At 39.9% G+C, this 20,973-nt stretch overlaps 1 protein-coding gene across 4 annotated transcripts in view; it reads right to left on the bottom strand.

The window, feature by feature from the left end:
• The window catches only part of FGF14 (fibroblast growth factor 14), a gene marked incomplete at both ends in the record, with an annotated part of 598,865 nt that overhangs the window by 168,536 nt on the left and 409,356 nt on the right, over window positions 1-20,973 (bottom strand). Inside the window, one exon of one of the 4 annotated variants that reach the window (XM_080798339.1) lies at window positions 285-483. The exons of 2 other annotated variants lie outside the window; for them this stretch is intronic. In XM_080798339.1, the coding sequence (XP_080654465.1) occupies window positions 285-483 (199 nt within the window). Of the gene's footprint in view, window positions 1-284; window positions 484-20,973 lie in introns of those variants that run through there. One more of the 4 variants, XM_080798340.1, reaches the window with a different exon arrangement.

The following is a 20,973-nucleotide window of genomic DNA, read 5'->3' as shown; positions in this document are numbered from 1 at the left end:
AAGCCGGCCCGCGGGAGACTCGGGAGCGAGAGGCAGCCGGCGACCGACCCGGCCGACTCGCCGGCTCCTGGCAGGGTTGAGTTTTCAGCGGCTACAGGTTGCCTGAGAGCAGGTTCCCCGCCGCCACCGGCGGGCGGAAGGCGCTCGGGGCGCTCGGAAGGGAGACTAGGGGGTGGGTGGGGTGGATCCGGGAGACGGAGGGAGCGAAAGGGGAGCCCGAGGCGGCCCCACGCGGGCGGGGGGAGGGGAGAGGTCCGAGGGCGCGCCTCCCGACAGTGACCCACACAGACCTTGGCGCCGCAACCTGCGCTTCTTGAGGCCGAAGATGCGCACTTTGGAGAAGATGTCCACCAGGTTGCCGTTGCAGAGCCCGCGGCTCTTGCTGGGGCTGCTCCGCCTCCTGCCGGCGGACGGCCGGTCCCAGTGCTGCTCCCGCGCCTGCCGCTTCTGGCGGATCAAGCCGCTGGCTATGGCCGCGGCCATGGTGGCCCGGGGAATGGGTCCCGGCAGGGAGGGGACGGACGGAAGGGGAGCCGGGGACGCGGGAGAGGGAAGGGGCGGCGCCGACGGCGGCTCGCCCTCGAGGAAGAGTGGGGAGGAGGCCGGAGGGGGTGAGGACAGGGGTAGGGGCGCTCAGTCCCGACTAGGACCCATCGCCCTCTCGGCGGAGCGCGGGGCCGGGCGCGCAGACGCTCCCGGGACGCGGCGGGGCGAGCCCCTGGAGCCGAGGTCGCGGCGGCCGCCTGCCGGCCGCGTCTGAGCCGGGAGTGGGGCCGGGGCTGTGGGCGCCGCCGCTCACCCCGCGCCGCCGAAGCCCTGTCGGGGGCCGCCACCGCCGCTCGCGCTGCCTTCAAGCCTCTCCCGCCCCCCGGGGCGGGAGGTCGAGCCCACCGGCTTCCAGGGCACGGGATGGAGGGCAGGTCCCGGCCGGATCCCGGCGCGTGCGTCCGTCCGGGGCAGACTCGGCAGGACTCAGCGCCGGGCTCGAGCTGCCCCCCGGCCGGTGCCGCCGCCGCCGCCGCCCGCTCGCGGGTTCTGCCGGTGATTGTCAAGTGCTTTGGAAATCAGCATCTGGGGAGAGCAATCTTCTCCCCGGAGCTCTCTAATCAAAGCGCTTCGTTCCCACCCCACTACACCTCCCTCCCGTTCCCCTCCTATGTCTCTCTTCAGAAAGAAAGAAAGAAAGAAAATTTATATAGTAATGATTAAAAATATTAATGGTAATAAAAAAAAAAAAAAGAAAGCTAAAATGGAATCCAGGGGGGGGTGGGGCGCTAAGAGGCTGAGCCAAAGCAGGTGGGGTTGAAGGAATATCGGTGCGCTTTTTCTTAGCTGAAACTCGCAGGTTTCCGAGGCTTCCGCGGTTTGGCCGGGGCTTCTGAATCTTAACGTGTCTCCTGGTCCCCAGAAACTCTCGGCTGCGGTTGGAGGGCGAGGTGGTTTCCGCCCTCCCTGCTAATCCCTTGAGCGCCCAAACCCCTCCACCCCGGGAAGGAGGAGGAGGGAGGAGGGAGGAGAGTGTGTCCCGAGGAGGGAGGCGCCTCCGCTCCTCACCCCGTCTACCCAAACTTGCGGACTCTCCCTCTTGTTGTCGTTTTAAACCACAACACGGAGCAAAACAAGGAGGGAGGAGGGGAAGACGAGAAGCTATGCTAAGGTTGTCTGTGCGGAAAGACCCCCTTCCCAAATTCGCTCTCTGGCACTGGGAAGAGGAAGGTGCCAGCGGCCGTAGCAGCTACAGAACAGCAGCTGGAGAGGATAACTGCCCAACTGAAAATTGAAGAAGTCACCGCAGAAATATTAAGGGTGGGGGATGGTGTCACAGTATTCCAGGGACGACAAAGAGCAGCCAGATTGAGGGACACTTCAACTCGAGCTGCTGCGTTTGCCGTCCCTGTCCCTTCGCTCTGTCAGGGAGCAAAGCCATACGAACTGTGTCTGAGAGTCCAATACAACAGCTGCTGCCTCCTCCCCTTGACTTCCTGTCTGTGTCCTGGCAGTGTTCTGTCTTGGATAACTGAAAACATAAAAGGTCCAAGAGGAAGGGAGCAAGGAGAGGGTACCCTGGGAAAGAAGGTTGTGAGAGAAACACTTCGTGCCTGGATGAATACAGATCTGTGGTTTCTAGGATACACTCTGAATGACAGAACCAAGTGTAGATTTTGCTCCTGTGGTTTTGTACCTTTTCCCCTTCCCTTTAATCTGTTTGGCTTATCCTTTCAGGAAGGTAAAGAAAAGAAATGCAAAAACGAGACTTCTAGCAATCTGGTGTGAAGGATGGAGGAAAGAAGATTCATTTGTTGATTGAGAGACTTTTAACAATCACTTCTCTGGTGACTGCCTTAGAGCCGGAAAGGGGAGAGGCACACTGCCAACAGTCCTGAGAACAGTTCTGAACCAAGACACACTTTCTCTTTGTCTTAAGAATAAGCAGTTAACTACTACAAAGACTTGCAACCCAGCAAGTGGGAGTTCAGCCCAGTGTTGATTATAGTGAGGCTAGACACCTTCTGCTCCACAGAGCTTATCCACAACCTTTCATGTAAGCAATTATTTCTCATCTGTAATTCACTGTTTACCCCATATTTACTAGCAAGTTTTCTTTATGGAAGAACATTTAAAGACTGTATATAGATTAGGGTCCAGTGCAATCATCATTGGCTTTAAGATGATGTATATTGTATTTGACATTTAAGAACATACTCTGTAAGCTTATTTTCCACACCTTGGTATGTTATGATATCTACAAAATAATGTTATTAAAAGGAGCACGCAGAAGTAATTTTGCCAGAAATTTGTAATCCCTAGTAACCCACGAGATAGTAAAAGTGAGGAAAAGGGGTGTGTTAAGAATTTTGCTCTTTCTCTACCACTTTATTTTTTATTTTAATGTAATATTTTTACTAAGTGTATATTTATGTTGTGTTGTCATGTTCCTGCTGAAAAAGGAAAGGCCATTTTGCAGAGATGGCTATTTAATTGTGTCTTCTTAAAAATTCACCGAAACAAATCCCGGTGAACATAAAGAGGAGCCTTTCCTGCCTTCCATTATTGAAGAGAGGCCATTTGGACATTTCAGGCTTTATAGACATGAACTTCTGAATGAATTACACTCAAACATTCTGATATGAGGAATTTGAGAGGCAGGGTCAGGGGTTGTGGGGGATAGGGAAGGAAAAAATAAAACAAGATGGGATTGGGAGGGAGAAAAACTGTAAGAGATTCTTAATCTCACAAAACAAACAGGGTTGCTGGGGGTAGGGGAGGTTAGGGATAGGGTGGCTGGGTTATGGACATTGGGGAGGGTACATGCTATGGTGAGTGCTGCGAAACGTAATGTAAGCCTGATGAGTCACAGACCTGTACCCCTGGGGCAAATAATACATTATATGTTAATTTAAAAAAAAAGAAATCCTAAAAATAGATAAATAAATAAATAAATAAATAAATAAACATATTTATCTAAAGCTAGTGGTGAGTTTTTCTAAGAAGCCAAGCGGTAAGGATGGTGACCTCTTAAATCTAGTACTACTCCCCCAATCAACATAACCTAGTTTGCTTTGAAAGGTTTTTCTATCCTATGACATATGTGCCTACTGTATTAATTTTAACAGATTGAGATTAAGCTTCTTATTATTATAGTTGTGTCAATTATTTACTTTCTGGGCGTTTTTCTTATAGTGCAGTCTTTTCCCCAGTTCCTCAGTTTGGGTAATTGGAGGTGGGGGTTTCGGTTCCCTCAGACCCCTCCTGTCTTTGTCCAGCGCCCTCCAGAGCAGGCTGAGGTTCAGCACCGCGGATAGGGACCCTGCCCCCGGGGTAGCTCTCCCAGCAGAAGCAGGTTCCCGGGTGTGGAGCGCTGGCTGTTGAATCTCTGATACTTCCCTCCCTTAAAAGCAGCTTTCCACCACCCCTCCCCCCACCCCCTTCAAGGTGGAAAGGAAATTAATCCTCACAGCTTCCACTAACATTAATAACACTCCTCTTAGCATCAAGCCTTTCAGCTCTTTGATAACGAGAAATAACTCTTTCTTTCCTGATGCATTCCGACCCCTGGCGCAGCGCGGGGAACCGCGGATTCCTCGGTCAGGGCGTTTTCACAAGCCATAAGCGGTCCTCTATTTTCTGTGGTGTCTCGTTTTAAGGGAGTCGGGCGGGGGGCCCGGGAGGCAGCATTGGGATAATCAAGGTCCTTTAGTTTAATCCCTGTGTTTTCTTTTTACCTCCCCAAACACTGTTCAGTTGTTTACAGATCAGGAGGTAAGCGAAAGAAAGCGCAAGAGAGCCATCTGCTGTCTTAAGCTGTGATAAAAGAGTGTGCAAAGCTACAGTGAAATTTGTATCCACCCGTTCGGGGCGAGTGAATACAAATCTATACCTTGCTGTTAATTCAGAAAATAGTTTCTCACTTATGAGAACCCACCCCCCCGGAGTTATTAATTTCACCTTTGACTTTGCAAAAACAAGCAATAAAGTACTGCCTAGGTAAAGCGGCCCCTGACCAGCCTGTCAGCAGTCTGAACTCTGTTTTCACAATCTTGGTTTGTTACTTAACTCTGCCACTACCTAGTGTATAATGAGCTCCAGCAAGTTGTCTTAGTCTCTCTCAGCCTCAATTTCTTCATCTTTAGAACTGAAATAATAGAATCTCGTTTTCAATTCTTGTGAGATCAAATTTAGTAAATGAATATAAAGATCCTAGTACGGTGTCTGGCACCTCCTAGGTGCTCAAAAATGACTACTACTACTACTACTGCTACTACTACTATTATAATTATTTTCCAGATCACTCATTCCTATCTTGTAAATTCCTTTCCAATTCCCATTTTTTCCCAATATCGAAATAAATGTATTCTCATGTGTATTTTTCCTGTCCTAAATGGATTCATGATAAAATTTAAAATATTCAGAAGTGTACAAAATATATATTTATTTACTTTTTAATTTTGGAGCGAGCAGTTTTACTTCTAACCTTAGTTTGTAGTTGACTAAATTTGTGAACTTGGCTCTGTAAAACCATTTCCCACCCACTGAATACTGGTAATAAAATCATTTCCCTCCCTTGTAGAGATTAATGTTTGTGCCTATGAGAAAACAATTCTAAAACTGTAAAGAATCATAAAACATTCATTCATTGGAAGGCAATTATTCAAATATCTTCCCTGTGATTGCAGTTCTCTTGATGATCCCATGCTCCCTTTGACCTCTCTGCTTTGCACGTTGTTCCCTCTGCCTGGAATATGATATAAAGCAGTTGCTAAAATCACAATTGGAGTAAGGCAAACATAGGCTTGACTGCGTGTCTTTGAGCAATTCATTTAACCCTAGGTATCACTTTCTACTTCGGTCATAATAATACGATCAGGTTATTATGATAATGACATGACAACATTGTGTCAGTCACTTAAAGCAGTGCCTGTCACATTGGAAACGCAACATATAGTAGCTCTTTGTAATAACTTTTCATCACTCCATTTTCATCTATTCCATCTTAATGAAGATGTCTCACAGGCATCTCATGCTTAACATGGCTGAAATCAAACTCTTATTCTTCCTTCTCAAACTTGTTCTTCTCTAATCTTACCTACCTATGGAATGACAACTCCATTCTTTTTGTTCCATGGATCAAAAAGTTTGGCAACACACTAATCTCATTTCTTTCTTTCAAATCCCATATGTAATTCCTTAGCAAAATCTATTCAGTATATTTTCAAGATATATCAAAAATATTATCATTTTTCTTCTCTATCGCTTTCTCCACTACTACCTACCATCATCATCTTTTGGACTATAATAAAAGCAACCTAACTGGTCCCCTGGGATTCACTTTTGCTCTTCTTTGATACACCCTCAACACTGTGGCCAAAGTGTTGAAAATATAAATAACATTTCATCACACCCCTGTTCAAAATCGTATACTTCTATAGAAACTGAAGACCTCACAGTGCCTACAATGTCCCATACGACTTGCATCCACATCTGCTTTCATTTGTTCTCTGACATAATTTCTACTTCTCTGTCTTCATTCACCAGTTGCTGTTCCTCAGACCACCTGGCATGCTCCTATCCTATAACAGGACTTTTGTATTTGTTCTTCAGTGTGACTATTTTACCTCTTTCAAGTCTTCGCTCACATATTATCTTCTCATATGAGATCTTCTCTGACAAATCTGTCGACAATTGCACCCCCCAAACATAATCCCTTCCTTCTTCCTTCCTTGCTTTATGGTTCTACGTAACACTTATAACTTTTAAAAAATTCTGTGTATTTCCTTATTTATTTGGACTGTCTTATTACTTTGAAATATATGAAGAAACATATTTGGTTTAATTGGTCAACTGCCACACTATCCAGTGCTTAAAATGGTACCAGAGTAGGCACTTGATAAGTACTTGTTTACTTAAAAAAATTGCTTACTGAAAGAATTAAGAACTTGAATACATACATATTTATTACCAAATAAAAGGGTCAGAAAATCGTGCTTAGCCCAGTCCGTCAAGGATGAATTACCCCATAGTGCTGATCTCTCTAAGCACTGAGGCATCTAATGTTCTATTTGGATTACACATATTCTCAACCCCATTAGTAGGGTATACAAAGAGTATTTTAACCTTTGCTTGATGATTTAGCCTCAGTCTATGAGGACATGGAGTTTGAATTCTGGATTCCATCAGGGATAACCTTGGGCCTTACTGGAAGATGTGAGACTGATTGTACTTGAATTGGAGAGAACTCTACTATTATCTTCTTCTTTTTTTTTTTTTTATAGATTCCAGTATAATTAACATAGAGCTTTATATTTCAGGTGTACAATATAGTGATTCAACAATTCTGCATATTCCTTGGCGCTCATCATGATAAATGTATTCTTAATCCCCTTCACCTATGTCACGCCTTCCCCCACAACCCACCTCCCTCTGGCAATGACCAGTTTGTTCTCTATATTTAGAGTCTGGGTTTGTGTGTGTGTGTGTGTTTATCTCTTTTTTCTTTCTTTATTTTGTTTCTTAAATTCCACATGTTGAGTGAAATCATATGGTATTTGTCTTTCTCTGACTGACTTATTTCACCTAGCATAACACACTCTAGTTCCATCCATGTTGCTGCAAATGAGGAACACTAATTCGTAAAGATATATGCACCTCTTTGTTATTGTAGCGTTATTTACAGTAACCACGATATGGAAGCAACTCGAGTGTTCGTCCATAGAGGAATAGATAAAGAGGCTGTGGTATACATATACAATGGGATATTACTCAGCCGCAAAGAAATATGTACTACTGATCTTTGTGACTCATCCCCCCAAACACTAATTTCTTCACTTTTGCATTGCCAACTGACAATGTGCACCTTTTCAAACCTGATACATCGAATCCATTGTAAATTAGAAACACTGATGGGCATATTTATCAGAAGTGTCTATAAACTAAATGAATTCTAATGGAGGAGTGCATATAAACAAGAAACAGCCTTATTCATGTTAATTTCATTATCAAAGGTGATTTTCTTCTCCCTTGACTTCTGAGTTTTTGCTATGTTTCAGGTGATTTTGTTATGTAGACTGCTTATATTTCAAGTAGATAAGTTTCTGTATGGCTTACTAAAAAAAAGTACATAATTTTTGTGTTTGCTTTAACTTTAAGTAAACAAAAAGTTCAAAAAATATGTTTAATGGTATTGATGTCTGTATCAGATGCTATGTTTCACAAAGTAACAATTTGTCTTTTTATCTTTCATTTCTGCCACTGCCACAACAATTATTTCAACTTAGCCAAATTCAGACCTACAAAATCACTGATTTTAGGATGCATTATTTTAGATATGATAATAAAAGAAAAAAAACTTTACTAAACTATGTCATGCCATAGATTAAAAGCTGTATACCAATTTCAGAGACATTTATACATAGAGTATATTTGCATTTTATGATCAATAAAATATGGTATAATGGTACTATATAAGTCTATATATAGAAGTTGTACTTTTATAAGTCTGTTGTTCTCTATAGTTTACTTAGACAGCACACATCTTCTAGTTGAAAAGATTGTAGGTGCTTCAGAGCACCTGCAGCCTAAAACGTCTTTGGTTTCATTGATATTGTTCTTTGTGTAATTTCTTTGTTTCCCAGTGTGTCTGAATTGGAGGGATAGATAAGGTTGAAAAAAAAAAATGTTTCAAACATTTCCTAGTTACTTATTTGATCATCTGTATACAGTGAGGGATGTACTTCAATTTGTAACATGGTTTCCTTTGTGAATTAATCACTTTTGAACATTTTGAATGTCTCCTAAATTAAGGGTAAAATATGAAGATCCAATATTTTTTCACAAATACTTTATTGTAAACTAATTTGACATGAGCTGAAGTGGGGTTACAAAGGATATATCACCATTTATGTTTTCATCCTTTTCCCCCCCCAGATAAATGGGTTCCATTTGAAAATGTGTAAGATAATCCTGGTAATGTAGTCAATACTGATGTTCCTCTTCCTTTTTTACTCATTTGGAAGAACATCAAAAAGTAATGTCCTAAGATGCACTTGGGACATATTTTCAGCTAGTTATTTGAGATTGAATACTTATCCATTACAGTTCAAGTTCAAAATCATATATTTTCTGTGATAGTATTATTGACTTTTATTTTAGATTCAAAGGCTAATCAAAGTGAATGTTAAAACATTTTAAATTAAATTTTCAGGAAATAAGTGATTGTATTAATGTCACAACAATCTTGTTGATGTATTTTGCTGGGTACCTTTATTTCTAGTAGGTGAAAGATTTCCATCTATTAAAAAAAAACCTGGAAGGAATTTTATTGTTACTTAATAGTTTGATTCAATAAAGAAAAAGTGAAAACTATTGGTACCAAAAACTTGCGAACATTCTTTCCTATAAAAGCCATATCAGACTGATACTAGCAGATGGCTTAACTCTACAAATCTAGTGTATTTTTTTTAATCTGACTGATACATTGGAAAAAAAATTCTTAGTGGCTTCCAGCATTCTATATTAAAATAAACCCAAAATGTGCATAGCATTCGTTTCAGAGCAATGAATATTAATGTATTTCCTTACTCTAAATCAGTAGTGGTAGATGATAACACTAATTTTAATGATATATTAATTTGTTGGTTTTTTAAAAGACAAATATCTTAACAGAAAAAATATTAGTTAATGTCCAAAAAATTAAGAAATAAACATTCATTTGTAATCTCTTTGCAAAGATTCTTTGTGCATATATATATATATATAATTTTATCTATATTTGACATTGTAAACAGTATCTATTCAATTACTAGAAACAGTATCTATTCAATTACTAAAAAGACCAGTTTCACAACAATCAATTGCTCTAGGCTGATTATGTTCTTTGTATTTGGTATGTATAGGTTAAACACATATATAAATATGTGTGTCTGCACACACATGTATGCATGCATACACACATGCACATATGTATATGTGCCAAAATACATTAACTAAATTCCTCACTGTGGCAAAAGTAATGGTGAAGCACTGGTGATTTCTAAAGGAGAATCACTTGCAAACTCTAAGGGTCAAATTCAAGACTTTAGATAGCTATTTTTTTTTTACCACCTTAAGAGTGTGCAATACCTCTCTAAATTTACTTTTGCATTTTTCTCGATAATGGTTAAGTAGAAATTAGCAATACATTAGAGTATAGATTTTCGTCATAATTCTTTACACGTAAACTAAGACAATGTCTCTCTCAACTTTTAAAACACCTAAATAATGTGGGTTTAATAGTCTGTGACAAGCTTTAGCATTTTTGTTGGTGGTGGTGGTGGTGGCAAGGGAGCTGTGCCTAAAGAGCTTTAGCATTTATTGAAGGGAGTGTCCCGATCTCGTTTAATAGCAGAGAAGGTTAAGCCCTCAAGATGTTAAATGATTCATGTGTTTACACTGCCAGGAAGTGGAGGAGTTAGATCTTAAGCTCCTGCGTTTTCTACCATACCATGCCCACCTAGCACTCGGCTATTCAGTGTAACCAGCTGTCACAGCACCGAGTCTACAATGGGGACTTAGATGGGATTCAAAGACTCCCAGCAGTTTTGTGGATGGATTTTGGATTATCTGTGACTCTCCTGAATTTATACTAAAGGGAAAATGATGGTGTGCTGGTGGACGTTTATGTACGCTGACTCACAGTGTTTATCCAACTCCTAAAGAAATCTCTATCCAAAGCTAGAATAAGAACCACAAGTATTGAAGGAGGGGAAAAAAAAACAACCACATAACACCCAATACTAGTTTTTTCTAACTATAAAAGTTATACATGCTCGTTGAGAAATAATTGCAATATAAAAGTAAATGATAAATAAAAGCCAACTCTATTTCCAACATTAAAACCTTTTGGTGTATTTTTCCAGTTTAAAAAAAAAATCATTTCACATGAAAATTTGCTCCTCTATTTTTGGCACAGTTTAGTGACTAAGAAAATACAATTATATGACCTGGGAGTCCATCAGAAGCTGTTATATTCTGTACACATCTAAAAACCTTTTACAGTTCAGAAATCACTTTCTTCTAAGTCTTGCTCTATGTGTTCTGAATTCTGGGACCAATCCTTGCCTCAGTGGTCAGAGTTTCAGGAAGTCTAGCTAAACATCTTAAGACTTAGAGTTCTGGAAAAGTCGATATTAATCCACCTCTGATATCATAATCTGCTTCTAAAAGATGCATGTGAAAATAATTTCCAAGGTGCAATGCACTTAAGAAATGTTGTTATAAACGGATGCCATATTCTTGAGCCTAGTCCTACTTTGTATATAAGAACTTAAAAATTAAATCCTTTAATTATTCCCCTGAATCTCCCTGAATAACCTGAAAGCTTCCTACTGTTTCTGTAACAAATCACCATAAACTCAGTTACTGAAAACAACACAGATTTATTCTCTCACAGCTCTAGAGTTAGGAAGTCTCAAATCAGTCTCATTGGATTTAAATCAAGAGGGCTGCAACACTGATTTCTTCTGGGAGCTCTGAGGAAAGAGTCTGAATGCTGGTTTTCTATCTTCTAGAGGTCAACTCCATTGCGTGGTCCACACTGCTCTCCTTGCATCATTCCACCCTCTTGCTTCTTGTCCCATCTCCTGCTATTGATTCTGATCCTCCTGATTAAAGTGGGCCCACCCAGATAATTTGGGATAATCTCTCTATTTCAAAAATCTTTAATTTAACCACATTTGCAAGGTCCCTTTTACTATGGAAATTAACAGGGCCACCAGTTGCATGAATTAGGACTTAGACATTTTGGGAGCTCTTATTCAGTCTACCAAACCTACCCTTATATCTAAGGTACATGGAAACAGAGCTCTGCCTAGCATTTGACTGTCACCCACCTAACCCCACTACTATGGACAGGACAACTGCTCCAGAATGACAGTTTTTAAATTACAGTTCTGCTTCTTACAAACATATATAAATATATAAATATATAAATATATAAATATATATATATATATATATACACATTTAAATACCAGCTGCTTGCTTGATTGAATTTCTAACTACTGTCTGCTTCTGCCTGCTTCTGTATCTCTGTTGCTTTACTCCCTGCTCAGAATAATGTGTTATCATTGGCTGGGCCTCTCTGATACCACCTGCTTACCTGAATTTCTTATGACTTCAATTATTGCATCTCTCAGAAAAAAAATAAGTACAGCGTTTCTCAGCAGTTGTGGAAACAGAGCCACTGTGCTCCCTTGTAGATCATGAGGATGCATTTTCCCAGTCCCACATAAATCCATGAAAAATCTAATTTCTTAAGTTTATATCATGCCTTTCACAAGATTTAGGGCCATGGAATCGACCTGAATAAAACTAAGGCCAAACATGTGATGTTCTACAGGATGAGATTTAGAGCCCAAGGCTATCACCAAATGAAGGAAATGGATTCTGAAAGTCTTTTTTCCCCATTCCATTTTCATTTTTAGCCTGTAGGGGTGGTTGATAATTGCTGTTTCCTTTTAGAAATTTAGACTAGCTCCTTAGGTAGGAATTTGCCTTACCTGTAGATTTGACACTGACTACAAATGAAAGGTATCCTTCAAGTCAAAGATTTTTAAAGGAACCAAATATTTCCCTGAACTTGATATAGACAGAGGAAAAGGGATCTCAGAAAAAAAGAATAATTTCAAGCAGAACACCATGAAGAATTTTATACAACAAATTTTAGAGCCCTGGTCTCTAAATTTCTCTTTGCTCCCTTCTTCCCCACTTTTGTCTTATGCTGTCACTCACTTTACCTTCCTGTGAATCCCTCTGAGCTTTGTAACTGGTTTCCAGAGATGAGGTACACAATGGATCCAAGAAGTCTTTGGCAGTGAGTCAAAAATAGTAGCTATACTACTTTGCAGGTTTCATATTTTCATATATAATTGGAAACATCTTGACACATCAGTAAATGGATCTCTCCCGGCGGACAGTGATAAACTGTCCAAAGGGAATTATTTTTCCCCCAGATGCAGTGAGCTGGGCTAAGGAGAAGACAGCTCTGGCCACACTCACAGGCCTGTGTTCATCTCTCCATGAAATAGGCTTAGAGACCCTCTCAAGAGATTTCATTCTAACAGGATGAGTCACAGATTAGTTTATGCCAGACATTTTGGACTATAAAAGAGGAGATAGCACTTTGACATATTTTTCTACAAAGTCTTGATTTTACCCCTTGGTGCCCTACTGCAAGAATCAGAGCAGATATTCAAATGCTGCTTTCTACTTTTCAGATCTGCTTTGGCTGAAACAAACCAGGTGTCCTAATTCTTTGAAATTTGACGTAGCTTCTGTTTCACGACTCTAACGTGCTTCCTGACCTTCTGTCTATAAATTCATGCCCACCCGGGAGTGAAAGCTACAGCAGAGGTAATACGGTCAATGGTACTGTAGTAATGTTGTCTGGTGACAGATGGTAGTGTAGCTACAGCATAACCCATGTAGCACATGAGTATGTAGCACAGCATAACCCATAGACTTCTCAAATCACTAAGCTATATACTGGAAACTAATGTAACATTGTGTGTCAACTATATACTTCAATAGGAAAAAAAAATTCCTGCCTCTGGCTCCCAGCTTCTCAAACACCAAGGATGATCCCTTGGCTCCTAAGCACTCCCAGCTGTACCAATGCACAGCTCATGACTTTAGAGCCTTGCACACACCCCCACACCACAGGTACTGGATCAGTGTTAGTCTAAGGGAGGAACAGAATCAGAAAGAAATAGCCTTGGGTTCTAGACTTTTGGTCCCATTCCCCCATTCTCACCGTCTCATGCCAGGTAACATGGGAAATTTTTAAAAACAATACTTTCTCTAAAGGAAGCTACTCTTACTCATGAAGCATTAAAAGAGGACCGAGAGATCAAGGTTTGTGGAGGTCCTCAGCGATCTTAATTTTTGCTAATCTCAACAAATGGAAAATCACTATATGTGCCTCAGAATCATATCTTATTTCTCAGTTCTAATCATTTATGGATTTGAATGAAATCTTAATTTATTATATTACATCCTTATCTCTCACTTTTAAAAGTTAGAACAAGGAATAACTTTAGAGATGATCTAATTTAATAACCACATTTTACTAAGCAATAAACTCAGGCCCAAGGAAGTTAATTAATTTGCTAAATTAAATAATGAGTTATTTAATAAGCTAACCGGAAGCAGCTCCAGGCCTGGACTGCAAACATCCTGACATCACATGCAAGAGCTTCCCATTTACACCTTGCTACTTCTTCCAAGAGTTTGGCTTCATTGGATAAAAGTTCCCAATCACACTGTCCCCCTAGCACTTCTAGAACACAACTAGGCTCTCTCCCTTTTTGCTAAGCAACCATCCATTATTTTTTCTGCGCAGGTACATGTATGATTCTTAAATAACCTGAGCTGTCTATGAATTACAATTGACCCTTGGACAACACGGGGGTTGGGGTGCTAACTCCCACCGTACAGTTGAAAATCTGCGTATAAATTTTGACTCTCCTCAAACTTAACTACTAAGAGCCTCCTGTTGACTGACCCCTTACCAATAACATATGTCAATTAACACATAGTGTGTATGTCATATATATTACATATACTTTATTCTTACAATAAAGTAAGCTAGAGAAAAGAAAATGTTACTGGGAAAATCATAAGGAAGAAAAAATATAGGTCTTTACTTATAAAAAAAAATCCACATGTCAGTGGATCTGCGCAGTTCAAACTGGTGTTGTGCGAGGGTCAACAGTATTATATCTGACATTTGTAAAAAAAAGCTCTTGTCGGTCAATACAGTTATAAAAAGGTAATTTTTATAAAGGTATATGTCTTTGTTTATGTGATCAACCTACATTTATGCAGTCATTCATTAATTCACCTTATTCACAGACCTACTGAGTATTAATTCTCCATCACTATGCTTGACCCAGGATTCAGATATTAGCAAAAAGTGAATCTACTCTCAAGCAGCTCAGAGTACAGGGGAAGATGGGTGCATATGTACGTGGGACCCAGTGTTACAGGCGCTGTGTGTAAAGCTCGTGCAAGAAGAATGGAAAGAAAAGTCAGTTCTACCTGTGTAAAGGTAAGGAAGTGTCTCTTGAAAAGAGTAACACTGAGTTTTAAAAGATGGGAGGTATTCACCAGATAGATGGGGGTGGGGCATGGAGAGTCCAGAGAAAAGAGGTCCAATGAGAGAAGCCTCAAGGTAAGACAGCTTAACGTGTGAGGGCAGATGCAACAGCGGTATACATCCGAAGCACCCCATCCGTGTTGAAAGGAAGGGTACAAAAAGCCTCAGCTGGTGACCATGTTAGGAGTCATATGTCATTTGGAAAAATTTGCTCCAGCTGTAGAACAGCTGAGCAAATAAATAGTATAGAATAAGTCAGAGAAAAATGCTTTCCATATAGGCTTGTACTAGGAGCCACGGATTTACCCGGGTATTTTCATGTCATCTCACTATTCTCATGCTGAGCTTTCTTCATGCTTTTCCATTCATCTGAGAGGCAGGGTCATTGGAGTTAAAATATACACAACACACGATATGTGTAGGATGTATGTCATTCAGCACATACGTGTACATGCATAAAAATAGACTGAAGTATAAACAGGGTTTATCAATATGTGGTGCATTATAGGTATTTAATTATTTTTATTCTCTGTACTCTCCCCTGCCAAGTTTTCAAGGAGCATGTGCTGCCCTCATAATCACAAAAGGTTGATATTTTTAAACAGAGGATGTTGATTTAGAAGAAATAGGAGGAAAACACATATATATAGAAGAAAGTCCTTATGTTTAGTCGAGGATCTAGCTGTGGACGCCCATCAGCTGATTAGATCTTTCTTTCTAAGTTTCAGATAATCCTGTTTCTCCTTTTAGAGAATAGAAGGAGAGCATCTTCTATTTATGTGGTATCTAAAGCCTTACATTTAGAATTCTTAAACATCAAATTTTTTCCCTTTCCTTTCCTGCTTGCAGAGATGTCAAATATTACTGTGCCAATAAGATCATCCTAAACAAACAAACAAAAAAATAAACAAGAAAGAAAGAACATATTTTCCTTGAAAAATCAAGGTTACCTTCTCTAAGACAGCCTTCAATATGGCTTTTTAGGATATGAGTAATATAATTTATGAGTTGAGAGTATTTACAAGGTCTGGTGTCATAAAGAATAAATTTAATTTCCTGCAATAAAACATTGCTTTCTTTATGGCCATACCTTGGATCCTGGATAAACAGACCTGATTTTATTTATAGTACACTCATGTCCCCATATTTCAGTATTAATGCTATACCAATAAACACAGAAATAATCTCTGTCACTGAGACACCTGGGTCTCATAATGCCCTCTGGGTGGTTATACAATCACACAGATTCTTTTTAATTTATCCAAGAGAGAAATAGTCACTTGCAAAGTTTTCTTGATCAACTTTTCTGGCTAGCTGGATATCAACAATTCAATTTTATTTTTTTTTCACAGAAGTAAATTATGTAATACTGTGATAGTCCTTGTGTTTTCAGTTTAGATTTACACACAGAGACACAAAGACACAACAGACATGTACATAATTATCATTAAACACTCTGGGTCTGTCAAGGAGAATAAAACCAACTGCTTCCACTGAAAGTTCCAGAGACTAGTTTGTTTAATTCCCATTTACTCTTCTGCTCAGAATTTCCTAGGAAGAGCCCTTATAATTATCTAGTCTTGTTTCGTTCTCTCAATCCTTTCAAGCGTTTGTGTGATTTCCATTTGAACTCTCCAATGACTGAGGACCCAAAAGTTCAAGAGTCACCTCTCTATTTTCAGATGCCTTGAATTTTAGAATGCCGTTCTCAGAACTGAGCCCAAAGCCCAATCTTGTATTGCTCACTGGAATGATATATGGTTCCCTCTCTCACATGACAGTCTTTAAGTATTTTATCACAACGCAAACCACCTGTATATCTGTCCTTCTGGTGTCAGTATGCACATTTAAATGACATTGACCCACCCATGAGAACTACCACCAAAGTGGCAGGAGTTTTTTCACTTGTCTCTAGAGTTCAAACAAAGCCTTTCACTCTTGCCTTCTCTTCTTTCTTGGGCTTGGCTTCCTAAGTCCTTATATCCTAAACTTACACAGTCTCAGTTCCAAGTCTTAACACCCATTGTTTCTCTAAGCCTTTGGGAGACAGTGAGTTAGTAGCATACACTCACTGTCCTTGGCACTTCAGAATATACATTTTGATATTCTCTTTAGTTGCAAACACCAAGACTTCAAAATGAGGTTGCATGTATCTCAATTTTCTGAAAAACATTGAACTAGATGCCCATCTCTCCCCCTCTATCATGTTTGAAAGATGAGGGAAATTCTCAGCTTCCCTAAGTCTTGTCTGTTTTGTTCACTGTGCTCATACAATGTGCCCCCAGAGCCCAACATCATGCTTGGTCCCAGAAGTGATTCAGTGACTGGCTGTTCCATAATTTCAGAAGGCTTATTTCCTCTGGGTACACTGGACAGGGTGCTGATGGTCACATCAGTAAACCCTCAGATCAGAATTGCATACTGTAGAGATAAGCAGGGTAATCTGCTGTGGGTCTGTACCCATCACTGTGTCCAATGGCTGGAGGAAATGGTTGGCCCATCCTGAACCTTCCCATTGCATTCTTAGTCTTCTTCACATCACCTCCTATTATAAATTTGTCTATTATTTTAGTCCAGTAGAGCTCCACAGCTGCTGCTCATGAGAATAACATAGGCAATTCATCAAAATAACCTCCAGGGATGAGTGTGGGCCCCAAGCATAAAAACCTTCTCTAAAAGCTCTCTGAGATCAATTTGAAATACTAAAATATTATGTAAATGATCAAAACATTCAATTAAAATTAAGGACACATTTTTTCAAAGGTTTTTTTGAAAACATATCTTTTATGTGCTGACCTGTAACCTTGCTCTGTAATTTTTCTGATAGCATATAGAAAACAAAGTCCTTTAATTGAAGACAGTCTGACACTTATTTTGAACCCATTGGAAAGGTGCATGCTGTTCTCTTCATCATTTTTTTAAAAGCAAATCATAATGTTAAATAGAAAAAAGAGTCTCCTCAATAAATGGTGCTGGGAAAATTGGACAGCTATATATAGAAGAATGAACCTCACCCATTCTCTTACTCCATATACACAGATAAACTCAAAATGGATGAAAGACCTCAACTTGAGAAAAGAATCCACCAAAATCCTAGAGGAGAATATAGGCAGTAACCTCTTCAACACCGGCCACAGCAACTTCTTTTAAGATATGTCTCCAAAGGCAAAGGAAACAAAAGGAAAAATGAACTTTTGGGACTTCATCAAGATAAAAACTTTTTGAACAGCAAAGAAACAGTTAACAAAACAGCGAGGCAACCCATGGAATGGGAGAAGATATTCTCAAATGACACTACAGACAAAGGGTTGATACCCAAGATCTACAAAGAACTCCTCAAACTCAACACTCAAAAAACAGATATTCGCATCAAAAAATGGGCAGAAGACATGAACAGACACTTCTCCAAAGAAGACATACAAATGGCTAACAGACACATGAAAAAATGTTCATCATCATTAAACATCAGGGAGATTCAAATCAAAACCACATTGAGATACCACCTTATACCAGTTAGAATGGCCAAAATTAATAAGAAAAGAAACAACAAGTGTTGGAGAGGATGTGGAGAAAGGGGAACCCTCTTACACTGCTGGTGGGAGAGCAAGTTGGTACAGTCACTTTGGAAAACAGTGTGGAGATTCCTTAAGAAGTTAAAAATAGAGCTACCCTATGACCCTGCAATTGCACTACTGGGTATTTACTCCAAAGATACAGATGTAGTGAAAAGAAGGGCCATATGTACCCCAATGTTCATAGCAGCAATGGCCACAGTAGCCAAACTGTAAAAAGAGCCAAGATGCCCTTCAACAGACGAGTGGATAAAGAAGATATGGGTTCATATATACAATGAAATATTACACCTCCATCAGAAATGATGAATACCCAACTTTTGTATCTACATGGACAGGACTGGAGGAGATTATGTTGAATGAAATAAGTCAAGCAGAGAAAGTCAATTATCATATGGTTTTACTTACTTGTGGAACATATGGAATAACATGAAGGACACTAGGAGAAGGAAAGGAAATGTGAATTTGGGGAAATTGGAGGGGGAGACAAACTATGAGAGACTGTGGACTCCAAGAAACAAACTGAGGATTATAGAAGGGAGGGGATTGGGGGGATGGGTGAGCCTGGTGGTGGTTATTAATGAGGGTATGTATTGCATGGAGCACTGGATGTTGTACATAAACCATGCATCTGGGAATACTTCATCAAAAACTAATGATATATTTTATGGTGACTAACATAACACAATATTAGAAAAAAGAAAAAAAACATCATACAGAATTTCAGGGGATAGTTCTGAAACTTTGGTTCTTGGGTCTCACATAACTAGTGGCTGATCTGAATTAAGCTATGGGCAAGCTATCTAAAATGAAGTGGTTTTTGTTTTTGTTTTGTGGATGTTAAAATCTGAGGGTAAGACAGGACTGGCTAACCAGCCATAAGAGACAACTTGAAGTCTTGTTTTCTGTCATTTCTTTTTCTTTTTCTTTTCTTAAAACAATCTTTTTTTTTTTTACCCTTAATTTTTCATTCTATCCATCTCCATCTCTCCTAATTGGTTCTTCAAAACACAACAGAAGGAAACAACACAAATGTCCATCAGTAGGAAAACTGAAAAACAGACTGTGCTATATTCATACATTATAGTACATTAAAAAAATACCAAGTCACTGCTACACACAATAACAGAATAGACCTAAAAAAAATATTATGTTGAAGTTCAAGAAGGTAGACAGAAACAAGTACAATTGTGACTCCATTGAGAAAGTGGAATCTGCTATCTGTAGACATCAAGAGTCTTTGTCAGAGGTGGGATTGGCTGGAAGGGGCAGGTGGACTTTTTGGGTTGTTGGAAATATTCTCTCTCTTAATTTGGGTAATGCTTATAGGGATGCATATATCTGCCAAAATTCACTGAGCTGTACACCTAACATATTTGCATTTTACTTTGTCTATGTTGTACTTCAATAAAGCATTATTAGAAGAAAATAAATAAAAACAATAAAAGCATCTACTCAAATGAGCTGGTAGCTTTGAGCCCAATTACAGCAGATGGAGATTCTCTGGAAGTCCATATTACCCCTACTCTACACCAGTATCTCCATTAAAGGTCCTCTGACTGGGTGGACTTTGGTGGGATGTAAGGTCCCCCTGCCACAGACTCTCCAGTGTTGGGTAATTCCACACTACAAACTGTTATAAAGGAAGCTCATATTTGGCTTTTGTTTTAGAGTTACAAAGCTACAGAAGCACATTATAGAACTGTAGATACAGTACATTGATACCAAAGAGAAGGAAAGGCAATTATTCCTAAAAATACATTTTAATAAAATATTTCCTGCTGAAGTTGAAATGATAACAGGAAGCTCATCACTATCTATAATTGGGTATAAGCAAATTGTGACTGAGTTGCTATAAGACAAAAATCCTCCTTTCAGCCCATTTAAGGACGTATCCAGCAGCCCCTTGGTCCCCTGATATACACTGTTGAGTGTCCACTAACCAGGTAGAGTTGACTCCTCATAGCCTACCAATAGACCAGTTGGGTGCTTCTTGGTCTTCACACCCAAATTGCCCCCAACCACAACCCCAGCATGCACACACATACACAAAACCCAAAATGCACACAGATGTCTGTCAACACATTGTCCCTTTTCCCCACAGGGCTTCTTAGTTGTCATCTAGTTATTGTGTTCAGTTAATCTGAGAATGCATGCAATGCATTCCCTTTTCCTGTTTAGGAAAAATGTTTTAATTCCTTTTTTACTTTTTAAATTTTGTGAGAGAGAGAACATGCATGCAAGCAGTGGGGAGTGGCAAAGGGAGAGAGAGAGAGAGAGAATCCCAAGCAGCCTCCACACCCAGCACGGAGCTGACATGGGGCTCAATCTCATGACCCTGAGATCATGACCTGATCTGAGCTGGATGCTTTAATGGACAGAGTCAGCCAGGTGCCCCAAGATGTTTTAATTTTTAATATGATATTTTTAAATAGTGTGTATAATCTGAAACAAGTAAGATATTGGTAGTCAGTGAAGAGAGAAATTTTGGAGGCTGGATGGTGGTGGTTGAAAGTGTCTTTCCATGGTCTTGAACATCCTGCATAAACTAATATTTGTTGAGTGCCAGGCACAGACAGTAGCAGACCCTTAACATACATCATCTCTTAATCCTTGAGACAACCTTAAAAGGAAAGATCCTCCCTCCCATTCCCTAAACGGGGAAGCAAGTATGCTGCAAGGTCACAGCATCTGTAGTTTCCTGAGACCAGATCAAAACTGCTTTGTAATGCTGAAAACCATGAAGGTTATGGGCCTTTATGTGGCAAAGGA

Source organism: Martes martes (genome assembly GCF_963455335.1).
Source record: "Martes martes genome assembly, chromosome: 3".
NCBI lineage: Eukaryota > Metazoa > Chordata > Mammalia > Carnivora > Mustelidae > Martes > Martes martes.
Note: the sequence above shows the minus strand (reverse complement) of the source record. Positions and strands in the feature narration are given on the sequence as shown.